At 41.6% G+C, this 26,386-nt stretch overlaps 2 protein-coding genes across 3 annotated transcripts; one reads left to right on the forward strand and one right to left on the reverse strand.

Annotated features, from left to right (window-relative positions):
* The first annotated feature begins 167 nt into the window (after positions 1–167).
* ccdc191 (coiled-coil domain containing 191) lies at positions 168–14,601 on the forward strand. Of its 2 annotated transcripts, none has more exons than XM_085362338.1 (17): positions 168–230; positions 753–791; positions 925–1,060; positions 1,177–1,329; positions 2,610–2,788; positions 2,928–3,151; positions 4,435–4,579; positions 5,462–5,652; positions 5,856–6,099; positions 7,378–7,799; positions 9,936–10,027; positions 10,308–10,390; positions 10,713–10,814; positions 10,947–11,090; positions 11,625–11,777; positions 13,427–13,581; positions 14,460–14,601. In XM_085362338.1, the coding sequence occupies exons 1-17, from the start codon at positions 168–170 to the stop codon at positions 14,599–14,601; spliced, it is 2,667 nt and encodes an 888-aa protein (XP_085218464.1). The 2 variants fall into 2 exon arrangements, with proteins under 2 accessions (XP_085218464.1, XP_085218465.1); XM_085362339.1 differs by having other exon boundaries at positions 4,471–4,579.
* Positions 14,602–15,232: 631 nt separating this feature from the next.
* On the reverse strand, positions 15,233–25,928 carry zdhhc23b (zDHHC palmitoyltransferase 23b). The gene is made up of 5 exons (XM_085362341.1): positions 25,679–25,928; positions 22,130–22,284; positions 18,530–19,219; positions 17,961–18,128; positions 15,233–15,848 (listed from the first exon to the last, which is right to left on the reverse strand). Exons 2-5 carry the CDS (start codon positions 22,264–22,266, stop codon positions 15,581–15,583), a joined length of 1,263 nt encoding a protein of 420 aa, XP_085218467.1. The 5' UTR covers positions 22,267–22,284; positions 25,679–25,928; the 3' UTR covers positions 15,233–15,580.
* Between the last annotated feature and the right edge of the window lie 458 nt (positions 25,929–26,386).

Consider the following 26,386-nt stretch of genomic DNA (forward strand, 5'->3'; position numbering starts at 1 on the left):
CTTTTAGGTTTTCGAGCACTTTTTCTAATAACGTTTAAGCATATTTTGACGATAGAAATTGAAAAACGTTGACTGTTGCGCTTCGCGCACAATTTTAGTAAAGAAAAGACACCAACGTGATAACTGGGATTACATCATATTAAGGTGCAGTGCTGTATCAGGTGATTATGGCATTTCCAGGTCACAATTCTGACCTGTTTAGGTGGAGAAGAGTTGGCTCGGCAAACAAGGTAAGTCTAGTCTTTGGATTCGTGTAAATTCATAGACTGTGCTAAACTGAACGCTATACTGCATCTGTTTTCCCCAGTAATATCCCTGAGAGAGGGAAATAATTTGGCTAAATGCTCTTTGAATAATAAAGAAGGAAAAGCACATCTGTGTTATTACCGTGTATAAACTCGTGGCTCATGTCAGGGGCCCGTTCAGAAATGTCACCCGGCCCTATCTCTGATACTCACATGCTTGCAGGCAAGCTAGCAATGGCACAGACTTTTGGACGTGTGAGAAATGATTTCGAACTAACCTGCTGATTTGAAGCAGTGGCTAAGCTTTTCTGTGAAATAATCCGCAGACTTTAGGCCCTTGGCTCAGCCTCCAATTTGCAGACTGCCACCGCAGCTCAAAGTGTCTCTGAGCCTGTCTAGGCATTTTTAAGCACTCAAAGGTGACCATGAGGCCAGCATTTTTTTGTGTGTGAGAGCTCTTTGGTGTTTCTTACAGAGAATATTAGCTTACACTAATCTTTCTTTCAGATTCACGTAAAGAAAGGTGATATTGATCAGTGGAAGAAGGTAAGAAATGTGTGTGCTCAGTTATATATATTTTTTATTTATTATTGAGTTGAATGTCTTTGGGGGTTTGGGAATTGTGTGACGAAATTGTTAACTTCAGCTTTGCATGTGTGTGTCCTTTCCCTGACCTCAGCGAGTGGAGATGGCCTCAGAGTTTGCTGTGTCGGAAGTCTTCTCACACAAAAAACCTCATTCAGGAATCAGCAGCCTAGCTGTACCATTGCAAAGCACTGAACAGCTGAGAGATCATGATGAGGCTTACAGTGAAGGTAGGTGCCTTATAATAAATAATAATAAATAACCTGTCTGTGTAGAAATGCTATCTATATAACCACATAGAGTACAGCAAGAGGGATGATGATATATGGCCTGTTGTTTGTTGCAGCTCAGGCCCTTTTAGGTGACTGGCTGAGTAATAAGCTGCGGCTGGAGTTGGAGTTGGAGGATGAAGATGACCTGATGTGCTCTGCTGAGAGGACAGGCACAGCTGCATCAGCTAGTGCTGTGCCTGCTGCTTTAAACTACAACAACTTTGATGGTATAAAATATTACCTGATGAGATAACCCAAAACTCATTATTTATTAAGACCTTCTCCATTAGACCTGTGGCCCTGATGGACGAGGCGGTACAGAACACCTTTAAAGAAACAGTGACCTCTAGAAGATTTACTCATGATTATGAAAGGCTCATTCAAAATTCGGTGTGGGTTTTATATTGCTTCAAATGGCCTCTGACTGCTAGGCTTTATAAGAGTATTCAAAACAATCAGTATGCAGTACTGTGCAAAGGCCTCAGGCCACCGCTCATTTATTTTTATTATTAAGCTTCCAAAGAACCATACTTTCTTGTAGTTTTTTAAAGTGACCAATAGTTCTCCAGGTCTCAATGTTTTTCTATATAAACGTATATCAAAGTACACTAGAACTGGACTGAAAATCAGTGGCAACAGGTTTGATGGAGTGATGATTCCAAGTTTGAAAATTTTGGTTCAAATCATCAAAATATATGGAGTAGGTCAGGAGAGAGGTGCAACATTTATGTGTTAAACATGTTTTATGTTCTGTCATGATTTGGGGCTGTATTTTACCAGTGGTGTTAGGGGTCTTGTAAAAATCGATGGAATTATGACCTCAGAAAAATAGGATCAAATTTTGATCCACCATTGCAACGCCATCTGGAATGCATTTGACCGGCAACAAGAAAAACACACGATGGAACATTGTCAGTCATGGATTGGCCTTCCCAGAGCATGGATCTCAACATTATTGAGGCAGTGTGAGATCATCTTGACAGAGAACAGAAGAAAAGGTAGCCAGCATCTAAAGAAGAGCTTTGAATGTCTTTTAAGAAACCCGGAGAGCTATTCCTGAACACTACTTTAAGAAATTAGAAGAAAACTGCCTAACAGAGTTCAGGCTGTGTTGACGAATCAAGGTGTTCGTACCAAATATTGACTTTCAAGCATTCAGTTCATTAGGATTGTACAAACTGTTTTTGCATTTTATACTGCATGCACATTTTATGATAAATTAATTCACATTTCCTGCAAAATATAAAGAAAATATAAAGGTGGCTGAAGACTTTTGCACAGTACTATTTCAGTCTGCATTACAGTACCATTGGACAAAATGTTGCCTGACTTGGGCATCACACCATTAATCTTACAAGTATTGTGCAAGGAATTAAAAGCACTGGTTTCCAAGATAGAAGGAAATTAATATTAAAGCTCGAAATGTTGAAAAATGGTCATCAATAATGTGAAGTACAGTCTTTTACAAGTACTTCAGTTGTCATATTTCTTTTCCAAAAATACTTAGAACTCTATAACTGCCTTGTCGAGGAAGAAGAGCAGTCAGCTGTCAAAGGCTTCCTACAAGACCTCATGGAGCAGGAGCTGTTGGACTCCAGGATGATGGAGGATTTGGCACTTGATGCTCATCAAACCAGAAAAAGATTTAGAGACCCGATCGTTACCATGGAAGCCCGACACCAACAGGTAGTCCGTATCAAGAGATGCGAATGCTGAAGGTTTGGCTGTTGCTGTTGTGATGCATGTCGCTGAGCAAATCATCTGGAATGACGTGTGTTCGTGTGATGTTTGCAATTGTACAAAATGCTGCTCAATTCCAATGCAGGTGCGAGAAAACAGGGCCCAACGGGAGGCTGAGAGACAGAGGCAGCAGAGAGAGAGGGATGTCCTACGAGCTGCCAGAGAGGAGGCGAAGAAGAGGGAACAAGAGGAGGAGATGAGGAAAAGGCAGGAGAAACGCAGGCAGGAGGAGATGGTTCAGCAGGAGATGGTGAGGCTGAGGCGGCAGATGGAAGAGAGGAGAGGCCTGGAACAGACTGTTCGACAGAGGTAGGAAAAGATTACAACAAGCCGATTTATCACCCAGCAGATCACATTGTTTGTGATCTGGTTTGCTTCACCTTCCTTCCTGGTGGAGAGAATGGATTAGTGGTAACCTGTTGACAAGGAGAGCTGTGATCAGCCATATCAGTCTGGTGAGCAAAGATAAAGCTGCGTTGTAAATCATGCTCTCACTATGAGTGTAAGGCCTTTCTTTACCACAGGAAATGTGTCATAACTTTAAATATTCCTCGTGGACAGCAGTCAGCAAGTGTCACAACATGGAAATAAACAGAAATCTTTATATCTGCGATGCTGTCACTATATCATATTAATGATTTTTTTGTCTACAGTTAATAATACTGACAAACTAAAAAGCCATTTAAGGAATTAACAAGAGAGCTGAGACTTGAAGGATTATGGGAGGTGAAGTGTTTAGAAAGAGACCACACATTCTCTATGAACTACAAAATGACACAATATATGAAACTAAGAAAAAGTACCACAAAAAATAGAAGATTTTATCCCAATTAGCATCATTGTGCTAACAGTCTCATGTTAGCTGGCAAGGCTAATGTTTGGCTACTATAAAACATATAGTAGCCAAACATTAGCCTATATAGCAACACCATTAGTGTTTCAGGTATTTGTACAGAAACCAAAAATATAATAATGGTTATATGGAACTTAGAGGTTTGAGTATTGAACAGGTTGTTGTTGATTAGTAGTCTGGGTCTGTGTGGCTCAGATTGGGCCTTTTGTGTGCAACTATCCATGTAAGAAAGTGATCACTCCATGTACAGGCACGAAGTCTGATATCTTCTTGGACAGGTGTCCATGCATCTTTCAGTTATTTCTGACCTTTTCATAAACAACATGAAGCCCCTTTAGAGGAATGGTGTTATATTTTGTATATATTCATTTTTGCTTTATTTGTTCTTTTTAAATATACTTTAAGAAGTTTGTATTGCAGTCAAAATCAGATAAGGGCAGCACCATGGATGTTTATTTGGATATTGATTTGGACATGAGATTTGACCTTATTACATAAAATGATACTACAGTATCTCATTCATGACAGTGCTTTCTTGAGGTCAGAGGTCAAATGGGGCATAATGTTTGGATGCAAACTATAGTGTGATATTTAGCATACCAGTACCATTTCTTAAATTTACACGGGGTGCCTTAAGGCACACAGGTTTTTATGTTTGTATCTTCTGTGTTATGCACATTAGGTTTATGTATAATGAAATGTGCCACATAAAGAAAATTGCCATTATGTTTTTGTACAGAGAGAGAGGAAGAGCAGAAGTGCAGATCACAGCCAGAAACCTCCATTCAGCTCCAACACCTCTCATTAAACAACAGCATGAGGACGCTAAGCGACTGTATCAAGAACAAATGATTCAAAGAAAGGTTCACATTAACAACCTTAAGGTTGGTACCTGGAAGCTAAGTATGTTTGTGTAAATACTGTAGATTCAGTTGTGTTAAGAAGTTTGCATACACTCGTCATGGGAGTGAATGTCATGGTAGTATTGGGCTTTCACTGATTCCTTTGAACTGGTCTTGGTGGATTGACTGTACAGCAGACATTTTGATTGGTAAACTTGACAAGACCAAAGCCTATTAACTTTCCATTAGTGATAATAATTGGCTACAACTGGTAGTTTCTTTTTCACAGAGTAAAAAGGATTTGTTTGACAACACTCACTGAACTGGCCAATACTGGCCAAGGAACTCAGGAAAAATCTAAGAAGAAAATATATTTACATAAATTGGCAAAGGTCACTTGGAACCATTTCTAAACAACTGCAGATTTCAAGATCAGTTCATACAGTTGCACATACGTACAAGTTATTCAGATGTGTCCCCAGTTTCTGAAATAAGACCCAAACTGTCACCCTCAAATAAGAGGAAATTGGTTAGGATATTCAGAGACCACCAAGTCTCAAGCCTGCTCTGAACTGGAAAGTGCTGGAATGCCAGTGTCTTGGCCTGGAGAAAGCTTTTATGGTCAGACAAGGCAAAGATTAGGCTGGTTGGCCCCAATAACAAACCTAACAACACTGTACCAGCTGTCGAGCATGGTGGCAGTAGCATCATGCTCTGAGACTACTTTGCTGCCAGTGTCACTGGTACATTACACAAAGTGGATGGAATATTGAAGGAGGAGGACAGTTCAAGGAATCATTAAAAGCCCAAAATTACTATGACATTTATGCCCATGATGACTGTTCATAAACTTCTGACCACAACTGTAGGTTGCTACTATATATGTGAATTTATGTTTCGCATGAATTTGTGTATATGGTTTAGTGTCTGCAAAGGCATTTCTCTGGGTGGTATTCAGTCGTGCTGGACCGAAGGCTACGTATGGGTAAGGCCAAGGCTCTCTATGACTGGAAGAGGCAGCTAAAAGCATGGCGGGCGTGGCGAGCAGTGATGTGGGCAGAACGAAAGCAGCACGAGGTGGCAAGAACAGAGGAAGCACTGCGAACCGAAAGCAGGCAAGAACCAGAGATTGTTAACATTAAAGTAGCTCTTATTGTATCATCGATGCCCTCCCCTTCTACCAAAATCTAAAATCAAACTATTAATTGAGAGTATCTCAACAGGTCACTCATTGACTGAGAAGCATTTATATCCAGGGTGCAGTGACCCAGCAGTAATTGAGGGCAAGAAATATGATCACATCCGTATCCTCCTCCAGACAGTGCCAGCTGGCTGCTGAAAGTGACCGAAGGCGGTTGCTACGGCGATGTCTGAATGAGTGGCAGCTATGGTGTCGGACGGAGAAGGAACAACGTGAGCTTTTGGCCCGGCAGCAGGAAATCAAACAAAAGATGGCTGCTCTAATCAGTGCTGCATCAGCAGGCAAACTCAAGGCCACAGAAAGTCTGGCTTATCGGCCAATAATGGCCCCACCGGAGGCACCAAACCGGACCACAGAGAAGGTGAGACTCACAAATCCTCATGTCATCAGCAACGGTGCACTCTCTTCATTAATGATTCCCACTGAACACAATCTGAAAAATATTACAGCGAGTGAAATCATGACTAAAACATCAGCTTTGATAGGCGGTGCTGAAAGCCTAATTACAGAGGCAATTACTGAGTTTCGGAGCTTAACTGAATGAAAAAATTTCCCTTTTAACGTTCCTCTTTGCATGAAATAACCTGACCTTTACTCAGCCCTTCAGCCAAAGAAGGTTTTGAAATATTTACAACTCTTTAGAGAGCAGGGATGATGAACAGGAGGGCAGAGACCTGATGGAAGAAATGCTGGAGAAACACATGAGATGCGTTGGCTGGTTTAACCTTTACAGCAGAGAGTTGTTTTGATGATGTTTTCTTTCCTCGTGTTTACTATCTGTCTCTATCGTGACTCTCTTATAAAGGAAAGTGATGTAATTGTCACAGTCGGCTATGTGGGAGGCAGGAACTTGACAAAGAGAGAAACACTGAGAACACTGGAGGGACAGAATAGAAACACAAAAGGGACTAAAGGCACAGAATCATAATAAACACCAGGAACGTTGAACATAAACAGAAGGCTATTGAGCTAAACCCCGGATGAACCCAAAAACCTTTAGTGCAGGAGCACAGGACTAACGGCACGAAATAAAACGAAAGCAACCCGTAAGGGTAAGGAAATAAACCAAACGCGTAAACACTAAGAAATAAAGAAAGACAAATATCAACAATAGAGAATGAAGAACTATAATGTTACCTCCTTTGACAGTATCACAGTATCACCTTAAAGCACTTGTTGCAGGCTGCTGAGTTTGCATCTTTTGCTGTGAAGTACAGCCAGACTTTTGACCGCTTCGCCTTGGGCATTTTTAATCTGTAGCTCTGCTCTAAAAGAACCTACGTACCTGGACCTGCCTACTATCCTCAGAAATGTAAAATAATTGGCTAGAAAGTGTATCACAGCTCAGGAAAAAAAAGCACAGAAATAAAGCACCGAAATGTGCGCTGCTTTTCGGTCTGGTTACTACCGTTTATGTCAGAACCGGTGCCATCATGGCACCGGATACCGGTACCCATCCTTACCTATCAGAGACTTTTTCTGTTAATGTATCAGAATTCTAAAAGGACAAAGTCTTAGTAAAGTTTGAGCAGCCTTGAGAGACCAAGAGAAACTTTTACTGCATCTGTGTTGTCGCCTTAGGCTCTATGTGACCTAGCTTCTATGTAAAATCCCACCTTCTCTTTTCTATTCTCCTCAGGAAGATCGCTACAGCTCTGACACTTTAGCCCCCGAGACCTCTGCACTACCTCAGGAAAAGAACCCTATGATTACTGCAGCCCGGCCCTCTCAACCGTGGCAGGTGACCCGACGCCATGCAGCACCCACAGCTGCTGAGCTCCACAGGGCATGGCAGAAAGAGGAGGAGGGTGGTGCCTGCACCCGTTCGGTATTGGTATCACCAGGCAGCAGGTTTGAAAACAGACATGCTGCCCAGAAGCAGATCATCGCACAACAGAGGAAGCTGCTGAAAGAGCAGCAAGAGCAAATTACACGGCTGAAGCAGGAGCAGAACATGAGGGGCTTGACGCTGGAAATGGAGAGAGCTGCAAAAGTTACCCAGTCAACAATGCTTGGAGGCTTGAGACCAAAGACTCGCAATATTGACACCAAGGTGGAGAGGTATGTTCAGTGCATATCGTATGAACCGGTTAGCTCTAGATTAGTGTGAATCATTTTATAAGTAATATGTATTAAACTGAGTGTTTATTTGTTTGTGACACCAAACAGCCAACCCTGTGTCATCAGCAGTTTTTATAGTTCCACCCTGCCATAAGGCACCTTTTATAAAGGATTTAAAGCTACAATTATTGGCTTTTTCACTGAATGATAAATAATTAACTAATGCTCTGCAGGTCCATTATAAGCCAAAAAGCAACTTCTGGGCTGTCAGTTTGTGCTATTAAGTTATAAATAATTAAGTCATTAATAAATGCTTTTAGTTTCTGTCTTTTGTTAGTCTATCCAGTCTGCTGATGCCAAATGTTTCTAATTTCATAACAAATTAAAGCAAAGTATAATTTTTGCAAAGTTTTGAATAATGAGTATGCTTAGTGTCCGTCCATCCTTTATAACTTCTTCTCATTTATAGTTCCAGATTTACATTTCCTGTTTCGCTTTTTCCTTGTGAAGCCCGAGGTACTCTCAGGCCAGCTGAAAAATATAGTTTTGCAGCGAGTTCAGGGTCTAACAAAAGGTGTCCTCGTTGTTGGTTGTGCCCTACAAAAGCGTCAGGTGGAGGTGTGCTGGAGACGATCCTGGTCACTGCCCAAACCACCTCACTGGCTTCTTTCGACCTTAATGTGGTGTAGGAATGTGGTGTTTTTTCTAGGGGTATAACCGTTTTGAGGGGGAGAGCGGGCTTTTCTGGACTTTATTTGATAGAACAGTGAAGACTAGACATGTAAATAGGATAGAGATTGGGGGAAGGACACGCAACAAAGAGTCCTGGTTGAGACTCGAATGCGGGACACTGGATTGAGCCTTTCAGCTTATGACTGCCTGCTCATCCAAGTAAGCTAAACTGGTGTCACAACTTTAAAATCTGATTAGGAACCCAAAGCAAGGTGGAAAAAGCCCAGATGAACTGGATGTATATAAGCTCCAGTGCTGCTTCATAAACAGGGAAACTGGTGTCCCCTCCTGAAGACCCCCTGCAGGAAAAGACATTTGGCTCAGGTGCAGTGAAAGCTGTGAGCTTTGCAAAGGCAGATTCTGAGCATCGTGACATGCTGGACCGTCATTGAACAATCCGTTCATGCTTAAAAATCCTGTACAAACATACAACTTACAAACTCCACACAAAAAGGCCCAAGCTGAGCTGAAGGTTCAAAGCCAGAACCTGCTTGGTATGAAGACACACTGCACCACCATGCCCACCTGTAGCTTGTAAATGTGTATACAAATGTACTGCTGTGCTTTCTCATGAATCAGCTGTGGAACGGGTCCACATGAAGAAGGACGGAGCCCACTGAGAGATATTTGTCACAGCCTGCATGTGCAGTTTGGATGAAGCCAAGGAGGGATGACCTTTCACTGTGCATTATTTAAACTTGGAAATGTTCGTGTGACAGATGTTGAAATGAAACCATGTTTGGTTGGTTCCTCAGGCTTAGAGATTTAGAGCCTGTGCTGTTTAGGTTGATCCCGTATACTAAATTGTTTCACATACTATTTTTAACCTGGCTTCACACTCAGCCTTGTGTAAGACTAACTCCACACACTCCGAATTTGTTAACAGCTCTGAAACCTCTCAAGATGAGTAATCACTGTTTGTTCACTTCTCTTTCCTCGGCGCAGACTAATGGCAGAACAAGTGGAAAGGTTTATTTGTGTGAACACCTCATTAGGTAAAGTTAAAAGGAACCAATATTTCATATGTGTAGTTTGGTACTATGGTATAGATAATTACGGTTTCCATAATATAGATGAAGATGCACTGCGGTACAATCTGTTACCCGATAACAGCTTTTGTTATTAATATAAATCATGGAGGAGAAGATAAAAGAAACAGATGATGTTTAAACTTTAGAATGAGTAAAAGGAAAGAAAAAGTTTATGACTGCTACAGGGGGAATACACTCTCCAAGCAGTGTATACAGTAACAGAAGAAAGCTCGGCACATTGGAGTTCATTTACAGATTTACAGACAATCTAATGTATGTCAGTCAAGTTTGGCTTTGGTCATTACCTTTCTGAGTAACACTTGCCAGGAACAGTATCAGACAGACTTCTGACAGGCCTTTGTTTCTGTTGCAGGGCACCGAGAGGGACTGGAGAACCTGACAGTCAGAGTGCACCTTCAAGCAAAGCTGTCACGCTGCAGACATGCCCCCATCCACTCACCACAGGTCAGTATTAAAAGTAGCTCATTGTGCAGGGGAACTTGCACGTTCACACATGCACAGAAAGTTCATTTCCATCTCCCAAAGATGTGGTGAAGCACTGCTGTAGCTCTTTTATTCAGGAAATTAAGTGACTCCGAGTCACACTTGTGAGCAGTTTACATTTGGGCCGATGTGTTCGTGTTCAGAATGAAAAGTCTAAGAAAGAAACGTGTACATGACCAATCACTGGACTGCACAGAAGAAAAGCTTGTCATCCGCTCACTTTCCCTCCGTCTCTCTGAAGCCATGGAGGCCCGAGCACGTCAGCGAGCAGAGCGAAGGAAGGAAATTGAAGAACTCAAGAGGAAGAAAGAAGAAGAAAAGCTGGTAAGCTGAAAGGTCGTTTTCTGGGGAAACGTGGGGGGTTTTTTTTTTGCAGCAGCTGTGGTTCAAGTGGTGGCTCTGATTTCCCATGGGTTGGTGGTTTGATTCCCTGCCCCTCATTGTTTGTAACTGATCTCAGGAAAGACGTGAAGCCGGGAGTGTGTGTGAATAGGTGAATGAGAAACCGATAGTAAAGCAGTAGAAGCCAGCTAAGGTTAAAATGCACTCCATAAGTGCAGACCTCTTACCATTTTTATTTTGGGACCTCCAAAACAGCTGTCGTTAAAAAAACACATCCAAATTTAATGGCAAACACAACTTTCAGGCTAAGATGAAAGCCGGTGAAGAGCTCAGGCTGAGGGAGGAGGAGGAGGAGAAACGCAAAGCAGCAGAAAGACGTCGGGAGGAGAAAAGGCTGGAAAGAGAGGTGAGGTGTACTTCATATTTTATGGATGTCCGCAAAAAAGCGGAACTTCGTGGGTCTGAGTACAAGAAGCGGTTCTCTCATGTGACTCCCTGCAGAATATTAAAAATAATCTCGCTTTGTGTTTCTGCACAGAGAGAAGAGGAGAAACAGAGACAACTGAAAAGGCAACGGGAGCTGATGGCACTGGCCCGCCAACACCACTGCAGAACGTTGTTGCTGCGGCGGGGCCTGGCGCCATGGAAACGCCTCATTCAGCTCAGACAAGCCAGTGTGGAGGTAAATCACCTGTCCTGTCCATTTCAGCTGTCAGTCTACAGCGACACAGGGAGCCAGCAAGTACTATTGTATTTCTGGCTGTGAGGAGTAAACTAAAAACATTTGTTTGACTTTAACACCATTAATGTGTTAAAGTGGCAATTGTGAGCAATGTACACAATAACTGACAATTGTGAGCAATACACAAACTGCTCTGGTTTTTTAAAAAATAAATTATTGTCACTCAAAAACCGAGCCAAAGGCAAATCTACGACACACTTTGGACGTGAAAGTGCAGAAGGAATACGTCCAAACAAAAGCTTTCTAGCAGCACTCCCTTGACATCATCACTATTTCATCCTCCAAATGTTCCTGTCTTAGCAAAGCTTAACAAATGAACACAGAAAATCTTTTGTATTCATGTTTCAGAGCTTGTTATAAAACCTCTCTGTTTGGATGCGAGTACATGGCTTTTCTACCTGGCACATATGATTGAGTTTACATTCACGAGTGCACACTGGTGCTTTTCCCCCCCTCTTTTTCATTCCCTGCCAGCTGGCTGAGCGTCATCACACTTTCATCCTCCTGAGGCAGTGCACATTAGGCTGGCAGCAATCAGCAAGAGAGTCTGTGTCTGACAAAGAAGCTTGTGCTGACCAACTGCACCAGCACTTTTTGCTTCGGAGGAGCTTAACCTGCTGGAAAAGGGTGCGTATACACCTGCACACATACAGACGCCATCCGGGGCTGACTAAAAGAAATATCTTTTTCCTAATCTCCTCTTCTACCTGCTCAGTCATATTTTCATTTTTCCAGTCTGTATGAGTGACAGGTTAAAGGAAAGAAGCCAGCCCTGTGCCTCTGTTTTGCTGTCTGTGTTTGCTGGCATGACTTGGGTACACGAGAGGGATCAATGCAAATCAAAACAAAGTTCTTTCCTACCATGAGACATTCCTGTGTTCATGTGACTTCTCTCTCCCAGTTGATAATAAACCATCCACAGGGCGATATGGGTCACTGATCAGCTTGATGAGTATGAAAATAATGGAAATCATCTGCTGTGACCTTCTGAGTCACCAGCTCCCCAGTCACCACCCACACTATCAGAAAAACATCAAATAAGGAGACAACCAACACTTATATTAGATTTTCCTTTAGTTTTTCAACCATCTTTTATATCCTGATTTCTTAGTGTTTTTTAAAAAATATTTTTCACAATTACATGTTTCAGGTCAAAAAAAATTAACATTAGACAAAAATAACTGATTAAATACTAAATGCATTTTTTAAATACCTGGCCCTATGCGGAAAAAAATAATTGTCCTTCTTGTTAAATCATGAATTAACTGTGATTAAGAGCAATTTTTGGAAAAGCTGAGTTCATTTTCATAATTCAGTTGTCTAATTACCCGACCTATTCAATCAAGAAATCACCAAAACAGAACCTGTCTGGCAAAGTCAAGTAGACTCCAAGAGGTGATTGACTCATTACAGAGGTCATGTCATGGCACACCCTGGACAGGTCAGCAGTCTTTCACAGTGCTAACACATAGAAACAGACAGCCATTCGCACTCAGATTCACACCTATGGGCAATTTATAGTTACCACTTAACCTAATCCCACTAAATGCATGTCTTTGGACTGTGGGAGGAAGCCGGAGTACCTGTAGAGAACCCACACAAACTCGGGGAGAACATGCCGACTCCACACGGAAAGACCCTGATGGTGGAATTGAAATCAGGACCTTCTTGCTTCCCCCCCCAAAAAAGTAATAAAAACTAATACAGCACTTCATAAAAAGAGCACCAACACCATACCAACAGTGTCGAGGCTGCTTTAATACTTCAGGACATGGGCGATTTGCCATAATTGATAGAACCATGAATTCTGCTCTCTACCAGAAAATCCTGAAGGAGAATTTATGGCCATCACTTTCTGTCCTGAAGCTCAAGAGCACTTAGGTTATTCAGTAGGACAATGATCCAAAGCACACCAGCAAGTCCACCTCTGAATGGCTAAAAAAGAAATAAAAAATAAAGCTGTTGGGGCGGCTTAATCACACTCTGGCCTCAAATCAGACTGCGATGCTTTGGCGTGACCTTAAACTGGCTGGTCAGCCTTCAATGTGGCTGCTAAAGGTGGCACAATCAGTTTTTAGGTTTATGGAAAAATAACCTTTTCACAATGCATCAAGATGATATTTGATGATCTGAAACATGTAAGTGTGATGAATACCAAAAAAACTAAGAAATCAAGAAAAGGAAAAATACTTTTTCACAGCACTGTGCATCTCATCTTATAATTTTTGTTCACTTTTACTGTATTCCTATTTGTAAGCAAGTGTTTTTTATTCCAGATGAGAGACATACAGATAATTCAGGAAGAGCGAGCCGAGCGCTTCTATCGCACACGCACTCTGAGGAGGTTTCTGCTGGCGCTGCTGGACCACGTGACTCAGGAGAGGCTGGTGGAGTGGGAGCATCAGGAGCTGGCTCTGGAGCATAATGAGAGGTCTGCTACCCCTGACTTTGCCATATGTTCACAGTAATATAACCAGCCAAGTGGGTGTTATTATATTTAACAACTTGAAAGAACTTTAATTACAAGTTAAACTGCTGAATCAGAACAGTCTTTGCAGCTCTTAGAGAAAGGACAGGGCCTGCAAGCCTTTGAAGATGTAAACATTCATTTGACCTCTAGGCATTTTCAATAAGAGACTCTCAAGACCTCAAGTAGCCCTGAAAAAATAGATTTACTAGGAAGTTGTGTAGATGGTAATTCTATAATACACATTGCAGAAGCAGTTTCTGGATATTCACCAATATGAAATATGAAGTGCATCTTTTTTTTCCATCTTCCTTTTCCAGTGTAACTTCCTCTTCATTAGACAGAAAATTTATACCACCATCTCCTTGACTCCGGTGCACCAACTCATATCTGCTGTTAGCTGCAAATGTCTTTTCATATCATGATTAATGGAGTCTGTTGGGATGCTTTTGTAGCTCAGTGTGTAGCGCTCCTAAACGGGCCACGTTTCTGCAATAATAGCCTTTGTAGATACCCAAAAGTCAATAAATCTGGGGGGTAATTGTGATATAGCGGTCTTATATAAAACCATCTGTGCTTGTATGGTCTCCCTAAATCCTAGAGCCAGCATGCTAACATGCTGCTGTTCATGCCATAAATCTGTTAAAGTAGCAAGCCAGAATTTACACAGACAAGATACTGCTTAGATTCTTCTTTTCCTGGCTATTTTAATTATGATATACTCGCACAGAGTTACATGTGAGAACTTATTAGCTGTTGTCATGCTAGAGGTCCCTTTAATCCATTTTGTTATTGCTCACTTGCTCTGTTCCCGTCTGTCCCTCCATCTGCCTGCATATCAGACGAGTGCTGCGGCAATGTTTCCTGGCCTGGAGGCAACTTCCATGTTTGCTGCGCAAGGAAAGAGAGAAGGACGAGCGGAGGGAGAAGCTGTGCCGCAAAGTGACTGAGGTTCTCCCGGATTTCTGCTCCCATCCACTGTAACGCCTCTGGGAAGACCGACAGAACGGGCAACGTACTGCATACTGATGCAGGCGACACGCAAACATCTCAGCATCACTCTGGAAGATGACACACTGCACACTTCTTACATTTATTTTATAAAATATTTTCACAGAAACACATAAATCAACCAGAGCAATTATTGGAATACAAAAAACAAACAAAAAACCCCCCAAAAAAACCCCTTTAATGCCTGTGAGAACCAAAAGCAGTGAAAAACTCATTTCTAACTGATGCCAAAACATATTGATTCATTTGCGTTTTCCATTTATCTAAGAGTTGTTCCATTTCTGAGTCAGTTTTGAAACGGATTAAAAGAGTCAAAGTAACCGTGTGGTAATAACTAAGCAATCAGCTGCTGTGGAACTTCAAATTAGCTGGCCTATCTGGCCTGTGCCAAAATGTTTCAATTAGTTGTGATAAATATCCATGAATTCGTTTCACAAGGCCAAGTAAGGTCAAGTGCAGTCTGTTTGTGAACGATAAAAAGGTTATAGTGAGCCCTAGAGAGCCTCCTTGAATATCCTATCTGTGCACTCAGAGGCATCATCTTGTGCTGTGTTCAGACAAAATGTCCCCACCAGTTATTGTCTCGCATCAAGGCACTACGAAGGAGGGGAGACATAAGGTCAGCCTTCAAGTCAAGGAAGACATCCAGCGTGAAGGACTAGTAATATTTGTTTGGCAGAGGTGACGTATATGACCAGCTGCATAGAGGAGATCCTGCATGTCCTTCACATTTATGGCAGTATGTGCATCTTATGGGCGTGAGTAGTTGTTATTGCTAAGTGTCAAAGTCAGTGCAAGTCCATATGTTGCACGTTAAAAACGTAGCAGCTCTGAGGTTTGCTGCCAGCAGCACGTCCAATCAGTTAAAAGGAGTCATGCTGCCATCCAGTGGACACTAACACACCAGCAGCCACAATTCCCAAACTTTAAACAGCATTGCATCACAAGTCTCTCACACCAAGTCAGTGGGAGAGGGGGGAATCACTTTGTCTCCCATGCTCATGAACTCAGACCAGTTGCCACGGAAACCTCGGGAATAGGCGCCAGTGTTCACGACGAGTCCCCAGTAGGCGCTGCGAGCGGTTTTCTCTCGCAGGGCGATGCGGGCTTCGCGCTCGGTCACGTTGTAGCTGACGTTGATGAGCTGTATCGCCAGCAGGTGAAGCAACCCGCCCGTCACGATGCTGCTGTACCACGCACAGGTGAAGCAAAGAGCAGTGCTGGAACACAGACAAGGACGGAGGTAGTCAATTTTTTTCTTTTTTACCAGCAAAAGGGTTTTATTTTCATGCTCAGCCACTTTCAAAGATAAAATATTTAGTGTAACCAGTTTAAAAGGGTGTAAATGGACAGATCACAGTTAAAAGAACCAGTATTTTTACATATTGAGGGCATGATACTCATTCACAGTTTTTAACTCTGAGTTCAGTAGCAGTGCCAGTACTAGTCATTTGAACTACTTCACATGCATGCTCGTTGCTCTGAGCAAAAACTGTGAATCTTTCTCCAACAGCTTAATGGGCACTGCTTCAAGGTACTCTTGAAAGTGATTCAGTAGAGCGAAAAAAGCCAGACACTCAATATGCTCATGGAAGGTCCTCACTTACTTCTGGTAGTTCTGGGAAAAGTATTAAATGGCTGTGCAGTGGGTCAGTGAGGATCTTAATTGCTGCGAAAAAGGCTGTCAACCCTATTTTCTGTGGACTCTATCTCAGCTGTGGGTGTTTATTTAAGCACAAGTACTGACGCTGTGCAGTTAAGATGTTTAATTTTGTTCACAGGGTAACAATACAGAGGCTCCTAATTTTAATTAATAAGGCACTGTGAATACATATGTTGATTACATTACATTTTAAGGAAACCTGCCTGTAGAGCCTGATTTATTTATTATGCTCTTTCTAGTATAAATACTAGTACAGAGTATATAATCTGTTCCATTTGTTTGGGTACCTAGGGTTGCTAAGCATTTGACCTTGACATTCATCATTAGGACACAAAGTCAAACCATATCGAGTAACAGATTATATGAGAGCTGTACAACACACTTTTTACGACATCACAATGACGCCATAACAGACTAATTCCATCATATTGGAATATGGACAACATACTGGAGATCAATGAGAAGGCGAATGAGGAAATAAATTACATGTATGATCACCTGTGATGAAATAATGAATTAAAAGTAAACTCAAACACTTCTTCTCATTCATTTTTAGTTCACTTCCATATTTTAGATCTCAGCATTAACCACCACAGGTCCACATGGTCACTGAACGTCATTATATACAAACCTTACTGAGCTGATTATAAACCTGTATTTACACAGATTTTTTTTTTTTTTACAGCAACACCAAGTCTTCTCTGCAAAAAAACAAAAAAGTTGATTTAAACTGTGTATTTCACAATAAAGCTGACGCCAAAGATAACACCGCCACTAGTGTAGTGTGGCTTATGGTAGTGGTATTATCCTTCCATTTGTCACCAGTGTTTCCTGATGTCTGTGGGGCAATGCCTTGTTTTCATTCTGGATTTGGTCTCTGTTTCAGAACCGTTACAGCTCTGATGCTAGTGCCAGAATTCAATTAGCTATGCATAAAAATTGGAAATCTTTACAGTTTCCAATCAATACACACATACATGCATAGTCATTTAAGGCTGCTCCCTTATTTCAAACAGTGAATGAATCTGAAAGTTACAACTTGGCACAGATTTGACACCAGATGTCCTTCCTGATGTAATGCCCATGTATCCTGGCTCGGTGGAGATGTTTGACCATAATGCACAGAAAAACCAAACACATCATATCAGCACAAAAGCTTTATGCTAACTATAAAGTGCAGTGGTGGTGGGAAAATGATTTGGGCTTGTTTTGTGGCCACAGAAACTGGACATGTTGCAGTCACTGATTTGACCGTGAAGTCCTCTGTGTACCAAAGTATTCTAGAGACAAATGTGAAGCCATCTTTCTGGCAGCTAAAGCTTGGTTTTAAACTGGGTCATGCAACAGGATGATGATCCAAAACACTGCAACAAATCTACAAGAGAATAGTTGAAAAATAAAAGAATAAAGGTGTTGCAATGACCCAGACCTCAAACTGACTGAAATGCTGTGGTGGGACCTTCACAGAGCTCTGCATTAATTAATTCCTGCAAACCTCAATGAACTGAAGTAATGTGGTAAAGAAGAATGTGCCAAAATTCCTTCACAGCAACATGATAAAGCCAAACAGAAAATACCACTTCAAAGTTCTGCTAATGGTGGTTCTACAAGCTCTTGATTAATGGGGTATACTTAGTTTTTGACAGAACTGTATGTCTGTTTCCACTACCTGTACTGGTTGTAGACTCCTGGGCAGTAGAGTAAGGCGAAGAGGAGATTTTGCCGTGGACACACACTCTGTAGCACCAGGCTGATTCCGTACAGGGACGTCAACAGGAAGAGGACGAGCGTGAGCAGAAAGCTGCGGTGATTGGCCTGCCCCACACAGCTGTTTATCCTGCCCCGACACAGACAGGAGGGGACGCACAAACACACGTGTACACACACAAGCAGACAAAACATTGTACTGAGACTCCAGGGTTACACTACACTACACACAAACATGCAGGAGCGTGCATGGTATAGAAGGATGGCAGCAAGGAAATTGTGACGTTAACACAACATAGAAAAAAATATGTTGAGCTAGACACAAGAGGACAAAGATATTCATTCTCTCTGAGCTCATTACCTGCAAAGACAGAGTAACTTAACTCTTATAAATTAAAGGTGTTATTTTAGATCTGCGTGGTCTTTGTGGAGAAAAGAAGCAGGTCATAAACAAGACAACTTCAGTGTTTGAAGGAGAAGAAAGCAGTGATGACAGGCAGGTCGAGTGAGAGGAATTTGAATGGAACCCACCAGACACAGTGGTGGTCGAGACGCAGCACGCAGACACCACAGATGCGACAATGCCCCGCCCTGGGGGGCCGCACCATCCTGCATGCCTGACACCAGTTCTTTCGGTTGCTTTCCTTCATTTCCTCCTCCGCATGCTCCGACACCCCAGCCCGGTTGGCTACAGTCATCGTCACATCCTGCCTCCCACCACTGAGGGAAGGGTTTCTGCCTGTGGGGGAGCTGTAATACGCCACCTTGCTGTGAACGGACTCTTCGTTTGGGTGCAGGATGCCCGGATCTCTCTTGGTGTGGAAAAGAGCCAGCAGGGTGAGGACAACCCCGACGCTTACCAGCGCTAGCTGAAGCAGTCCAAAATCCCCACGTGGAAACACCTCAGTGATGAACAAGTAGTACATGTACGCCAAGGAGAAAAGGGCCAGGCTGAGGAAGAAGAGGGTCCGTCCTTTCTTACGGTGGGTGAAATAGTAGTACCACAGCACTAAGCCCGGCAGAGCTGTCAGAACCACCATCCCAATCAGGAAGTGGAGAGCAGCAAGGTGCAGCAGGGCAGGAAGGAGAAGAAGAGGAGGAATGATGGACAGGTCCACCTTGCGAGCTCCACCCCACAGCCATGGCACACGAATCCGATCTGTGACGACTGCAGCCATCTGTGACAGGGATTCAGGCTTCTGAGGTTCCCTCTTCAGAAACCTGATGAGGTAACGGAAAAGCTGTAATACTTTTTTTTAATTAAAGTAACCATGTAGGGAACTTACTAACATGTTTCAAGCACCCAAAATACAGACAGAGAACTCAAATACAAGTTATTCATTCATCATATTTTCATAATAAACAGCAGATTGCAATTACAATGTGATTTTTATACCCTGAGTGTCACTATGTGAAAAACCTGATATTGATGATACAATAAAGCATTCAGTCATCAGCAGGACTCATGCTTCTGACTACCAAATTAGTCGACTAATGGAACTATCAAGAGCCCAACATTTACTGACGTGACGGCAAATGAAGCATTTCTTATTGGGCCATAAAGCTGCAACAAGCACACACAAATCACACCTGAGGCCGAAAATTATAGGTCTTCCCCTCTCTTCTACGACCCTCCCAACAGGAATACAAAAAAGCTTCATATTACGAAATATCTCAGAATAAGTGGGCCTCAATGAAAATGTGATTTTAATGGGGTACAGTGTTGGGCAAGTTACCTTGAAAAAGTAATTAATTATAGTTACTAGTTACTTCTTCAAAAAAGTAACTGAGTTACAAGATTCTAAAAGTAATTAATTACTTGAAAAGTAACTATTGCATTACTTTAAAAAAAAATGTTTAATCCTCTGGGGTCCAGGGTAGATTTGGCCATTTTTAACTACTTTTGATGTTTCCTCTACATTTCACCTTTAAAAACTATTTACTTTGCCTTGTTTGGCATCATTCTTTTCAGCGTGTATGAATTTACAGTTATGTTTTCATTTTGACATACTGTATTAACACAATTGATCTAAAATCAGACAAAAAAAAAAACATAATATCAGAGTAGAAAAAGTTATATTTTTTACTGTAACAACCACAAACGTGTTTAATGAATCATATTTCATAACTTTAAATGCAAATATAAATTGTCAATTTTAAAATCATATGCACAGCTTTTGCAGCCGTTTACCTTTTACCCCCCTTTTTTTAATAACAATTTCAAACTATTTACATAACAATCAGCTGTTCTGCATTCAATAAGATGGCGCACAAATTATTTGTGCCACTCCAAATATTTCTGTCCACTATAAAGGAGAACATCACAGCCCGATACCTGCAGGTCTGACAGCAGCAGGTGTATCACTCCTATTCTCTACCTGGAGACAGCAGTCGCCTCATTGTTCTGACACACAACACAAAACTACCCACAACACTACAGACTAACTACACAAGACAACACATTAACTACTTAACTAACTTTTCTGCTGTCTCTCTCTCTTTCTCTCTCTCACCATCACTCCTAAAACTTCCCCCTCTTCCTAAACAACCAAATGTCATGTTGCCATATCATTTTTTGATTGGTCGACATGGTGCATTTTTCCACCAACATGAAAGGGTAGAGGTTTTTTGTTGTTGTTTTTTTGGTCATAAGCAGAGAGTACTTGCTAGCTCTGTCCTAAACATGACAAAACTATTCAGGAACAAACACCGCGTATATTTTGTTTATCATGACTCTGGTTTTACGTGGCCTATCAACACAATTTAAAAACTGGTATATATCACCTTGTTGCTTTGTCATCTTAAAGTGGTCATGTGATTGGCTTACCGCGACTACTTCATTCTTCCTCAGTCAAACAGCAGCACTCATGCGATTGTTTTGCTCCCTTAGCTCCAGGTGTTGTGCCAAAAAGTGATCGTCAGGGAGAAAGTGATTGCCGTCCGCGGGAGCGCGCGGAGCTGCTTAACGCTGTAGCGCCCAGATTACTTACATAGACAGCTGCTTCCGTGCAACTGATATAAGGTGCAATAAGCTGAAGACAGCTTCAACCGTCTGTTTGTTGAAAAATAGTTTTCCTTGTTAGTAACTGTAACGGCGTTGTAACGATAGTTATAGTGATTAGTTAGATTACTCGTTACTGAAAAAAGTAACTCCTTACTTCCATCACTGATGTGGTAGAAATAAAATTATCTGATATCTTTTGTTTTAGATAGACAGAACTAAGACAGTAGTTACATTTTTAAATTTACTTTCTGGGTTATAATTCTGTTAAAGCGTCTCTGTAAGAACAAGCAAGACAGTTTGTGCCCTTTGCACATATAATGCAAGCAGCAGCAGAGAATTACCAGCACTTTCAGCTGTTCTGTTATGTGATTGTAAATGATTTGGCACAGTGTTTAAACCAGATGGCCTTCGTGACACAGCCCTTCCATTTATCCGGGTTTTGGACTGGGCACTGGGAGTACACGTGTACATGTGACCCCATGACACTGGGTTAATGTCTCCTCCCAGTGTCAAACCAAGGATCTTTCACATAGAGTCACTGATCCCAGCACTGCTATATTAGAAGCTTTGGTATGAAAATGATGTGATTCTCTTTGGATTTTGCACCGCTGGTCAGACAAGTCCAGGAATTTGACCAAATTGTCTGATTTGTGTTTTGTTTTCTGTATATTATTTCTGCTGGTATAACAGATCTTTAAAGGTTGCTCCTTTTTATTTATAGTATTAGTATTATACGTTTTTTGTCTTGATTTAACTACAGTCTGTGTGTTTGTTGTAGTTATGTAGTTTTGTGAAAATCTCCTAAAGTCTGAACCAGTAACATTTCAACTGTGATGTTAAATTGTTACTAAATTTATAAAATCTAAAAAAAACATTAAAGAAACATGGACTTTAATCCTTTAATCCTTAGCCGACTAACTTTTTTCATTCTCTCCTAAAAACTGATGATCTTTAGCAGGGCCTGTGATTGGCCAAAAACAGCTCAGAGGAGGGACAGGAGTCTAGTTCAGATCAATCGAATTACAATTCACCTAAAGACTATTATGGATTTTCATCGAAATACACCAAAAACAAGTTGTCTATCTTGCCTTAAATTGGGGCACAAAATTAAATCTCGCATTTCCCACCTGTCACAGGCGTCATCCAGGTCCTCACAGTCACAGCAGCAGGCTGCTACATGGCTGCGCTGTCCATGTCTGTTCATGTATTCGCAGCAGCACAAGACCGCCTCCTCCTCCAGCACCTTCTTGGCTTGCCTCTTCATTACAGAGAGCCCTGCAGCCTGTCAGAGGTTTTAAAACAGGTAATGAGTTCGAGGAAAGTGAAAAGTTGCAGATGATCAAAGGGAAGGGAAACGTATTAAGTGAAAATACCTTTACCTGATTTGCTTTCAGCTAATAATCATTTGAAAATACCACTTTGCTGAACTGACCTTTTCATGCAGCAGCTTACCAGACACTTGCATGCATTTTAGATGGTGGAGTGCTCTGAACAGATTTCCACAGCACTTTCACGTCACTTCCTGTCCTCACATCTGTCACACATCTGTCACCCTTTAATGATTTACAGCAAATGATCAGTCCCCCCACCCCCCGCACACTGGCTTGTTTATGTGGCACAGATGGATATGGATTTGGGTTGAGGTGGTGTCAGCAGTTATAGCAATGGCAGGTCTTAGGTGGCCTCTCAATCATGGCATGACAAAGTGGGGTTAATCCTTCAGCTGAGTTAAACCTCTATCTTTGGGAGGAATATGAATGAGCCTCTGATTAGCAATAAATCACAGAATGAAATTGTGTGTTATTATTAAAGCTCAGCCAGCAATCACGCTAATGTGTTAAAAAGGACATTCTGGGTCAGAAAAGGTTACCAGCATCTAATTAGGGTCCTTCCAGGCACCCTTGGATCTGTAAGATCCTAAAGAGAGGACAGATTGGGTTACATGTACTGATTAATGGGTGTGTGCTAGCACCAAACAGCACATCTGCTCCCTGACAAATAAAGAAAAATACTGCTGCAAGGGCTTACAGTGTGACTGTTGCACTCAGCAATTTTACAGCTGTGGTGTTTAATGCTTTGGCCAAAAAGCTTTTCAGGGCAAAGCACATCATTTTGCTTCAATATCTAGGAATTGCTGTCGTTTAGGATGGAAGACGTCACTTTTACAACTCTGATTATTAGCTGAAAGCAAATCAGCAACATTTTTCATAGTTAATAGTTCCAGATTGCAACTGTCGAGGATGCTTGCTTTACTTACTTTATATAATTTTGCTGTAAACACCATATTTGTCTGACACAATCAAGGCTCATTCTCATCCTAGGCCAAACTCTCAATTTGAATGTGAAAATAAACAGCATAAAATAACATTCTCATTTGACTATATACCAGAGCCAAAGAAGTGTGACAAGGAAACCTCCAACAATGTCTCAGTGTCTCAATGCCCGTTGCTGACAAAGAAATGAAGACAGACCGATATACAATCACTCCAACCGATATTTGGGGGACTCCAGTATCTGATATATTAGCTGATATATTGGGGGTTTTTTTCACATACACACAAAACATAAACCAATGTACCTAACACTTGTTATGTGTACTTTTATGTGTATTTACTCGTTCACACTCTGCTTGGATCAGGGTTTGTTACTGCTTTCTTACCAGGTTTGTTACCTTGTTACCAGCAGTGCCCTCTAGTGGACAAACTATGCAACAGCAACAGTGATAACGTGCCTGAATGGTGTTTCTCCCATTTCTTCTTTACTTTTTTCATTTATCAGCTGTTATAAATGTTGATACGGAGAGATCTGCAAATTGATAATATCACGTAGTAATATCAACTGTTACGCTATCAGTATTTTGCACCAAAAGCATGCCAACAGCAGCTAATAGGGTAGTGGTTTACACATTTTCCTAACAGCAGCAGATTGAATTCCTAAGCTACTGAGCTTCTTTCTGCACAATTTCAGTCAAATGTTAAAAAATGACTGTAAAACACTGAGTACAGATGGATAAGGGTGGAAATTCAGATCATGTTGAGCTCTGTGGGTTTAGGGAGTCATCAACTAAATGGGATTTGCATCTAATTATTAAAATAATCCCAACATTTGGAACATTAGTTTGTTTACTTTTAAGCTCATGAAAATGGAGGGACTACATAAAAAAGGCTGCAAATCCTCAGTTTTAGTGCAGACTTTTATTCTAAACCCTTTCCGAAAGTCCACACTTTAATTACATTTTTCCCATTTCATTACAAATACATTTAACTGGTGTACAGCAGCAAAATTAGGAAGATTATGTCACTGTCCAAATGACTGTACATTAAAAGGCAGAGCTGCACAGTTAAATTCCTGAAGCTTGTAAAGACATAAAAAGTACTTAAAGTGGCCTCACCTCCACTCAGTGCTCGGCAGAAAGCAGGATTTACAACATCAGTCTTTGTACATGTGCAAAGACTCAAATAGTAAATGGACTGGTACTTATATAGGACCTTTCTACTCAAGTTAAGATACTACACATCTCATTATCACAATCACCACTCAATCACAGCACTTTTATCTATGCCTAACATTTACATAGTTAAGCTCCCATGGATGTATCCAGACCAACGCATGTTCCCATGGCTTCCTACTGGTAGAAGACCACCTTTGCTTTTTTTTTTCCAGAGCAATAATATTCTCATACTTCCTAAAACGGGTCTGAATGTACCACTAGTGGTCAAGGAAGCTACACCTCGTTTGGAAGTCAGCCTCTTAGACACCTACACACCTGGTAACTGACCAACCAAGACACCATGCTAAACCTTCCAGGTGGAGCACCTAACAGCGGCTGGCTGTAGCTTAATATATACTTTATAGGTAGGATGACCAGATTTCCCACTTTACTATTCTTTCTCCCACCTCCCAATACTACATACTGAGGGAATGTCCCACATGTTGCTTTCTCACAAGAAACAAGGCTGTAAAAGAGATGTGCTGATCCACAGAACCATCCCTACAGAAACCCAAAAATGATTACCACGCAGAACAGCAGCTGCGATTACAGATAACCAAAAGTTACAACAATTGTAGTGGCATATAAAAAAAACTACCTTTCAGGTTATTTGTAGCCTTACTGCAAACTCCTTACCCCACATTTAGTCAGCATATATAGAGACTATCGAGTGTTATAAACATGAACATTCTATAGAAAACCATTGAGACAAGTGTTACTTCACAAAACTGCTGATTGCTGCAACTTGTGTTATCAATGAAATTTTACTTAGGGTAGATGGGGAGCCAAGATGGCATTAGAATAACTAAATACACGCCTGCTTATGAATAATCAATTAACATCATCAGTTATTTTTTTCTGCAGCACACCTGCTCTAAACTATACCTTGCATAATAAACTTTTGTCCCAGTAACAGGATGCTGTGCTGACACATTCAGTAAAAATCAGTTTTTATTGGAGACGCTGTGACTTTAAACTCGACTGCATGTAAATATTAGGACTTCACCGTTTTCCCTGGCATTTAACCCAATGAATCCTGCAGCTTGTCGGTAACATAATTGCAGACTGCAGCTCACAGTTAACCGACGTTCAACCGACGTTTACCTGCCAACAAGCCGCCGTCTCACCGGAGCGACACACTGCGTCAAAGCAGGTTTCACGACCCGACAAACCCGGGTAAACATACCTGCACACGGGGCTGCTACATGCCAGCCTCTAGAAATATCGACTGGAACGATTTTCCCCCGCCGTGCTTCTTAACGGAAGTCTCGGTCCCGGCAGCAGAGCTCGTATCCGGTGTTTCTGCCGCTAAATGCAAGTCGCGTGAAGTGACCGCGGAACGGCGGCAACTGCTGGGGCGGGGGCTGGGTTTGAGTATCCGGCTCGGCTGGTGCTTCCTGCAGGAGCCGGGGGGTGTCTTCTGCGTGGACGTCCAGGTTTCGGTACACAGAGAAGTCCTGCTTCCTCCTCTCCAAACTGGCTGAACTGTTTCTGTACTGACGTCACATGAAGTGGCTTTTCCCCGCCCAGCCTACTCCCACATGATGCTGCTACTGCTGCATGCACAGCTGTGCTCAGGTGAAGTGCTGGAAAAGCTGTGTACCAACACTCCATCAAAACAAACAGTCAGTTTAATGGTCTTTGTGAGAAGCTTCGTCCCGTTATAAATTAATTATAAGTAGCTTATCTTACTCTTGCACATTTGGTTATGCAAGAGAGATAATGCCAACATTTTTTTGGACTTTTATAACTTAAATCCGGGCATAATTGATGATTGTGGACATGGCAGTTTAGCACACGTGTGCTAAAAAGTGATTATATTAGATACATAGCCATCTGATTGCTTTTAATATAGTTTAGTTTCCATAGTGTAATTTTTCGGTTTAGTTTTAAT

The sequence above is a fragment of the Diplotaxodon limnothrissa genome, linkage group LG9 (assembly GCF_057381915.1).
Source record: "Diplotaxodon limnothrissa isolate DT_005_m linkage group LG9, D_limnothrissa_male_GT1.1, whole genome shotgun sequence".
NCBI lineage: Eukaryota > Metazoa > Chordata > Actinopteri > Cichliformes > Cichlidae > Diplotaxodon > Diplotaxodon limnothrissa.

Bases quoted from the DNA above. Each gene is read 5' to 3' on its own strand.
- zdhhc23b (XM_085362341.1), bottom strand. From the start codon at position 22,266: ATGAAGAGGCAAGCCAAGAAGGTGCTGGAGGAGGAGGCGGTCTTGTGC. The intron at 18,129-18,529 runs GTGGGTTCCATT...GTGTCGGGGCAG, and splicing joins CTCGACCACCACTGTGTCTG to GATAAACAGCTGTGTGGGGC. The intron at 15,849-17,960 runs GTAGTGGAAACA...TCTGTGTTCCAG, and splicing joins GGAGTCTACAACCAGTACAG to CACTGCTCTTTGCTTCACCT.
- ccdc191 (XM_085362338.1), top strand. From the start codon at position 168: ATGGCATTTCCAGGTCACAATTCTGACCTGTTTAGGTGGAGAAGAGTT. The intron at 3,152-4,434 runs GTAGGAAAAGAT...GTTTTTGTACAG, and splicing joins GAACAGACTGTTCGACAGAG to AGAGAGAGGAAGAGCAGAAG. The intron at 13,582-14,459 runs GTCTGCTACCCC...CCTGCATATCAG, and splicing joins GCTCTGGAGCATAATGAGAG to ACGAGTGCTGCGGCAATGTT.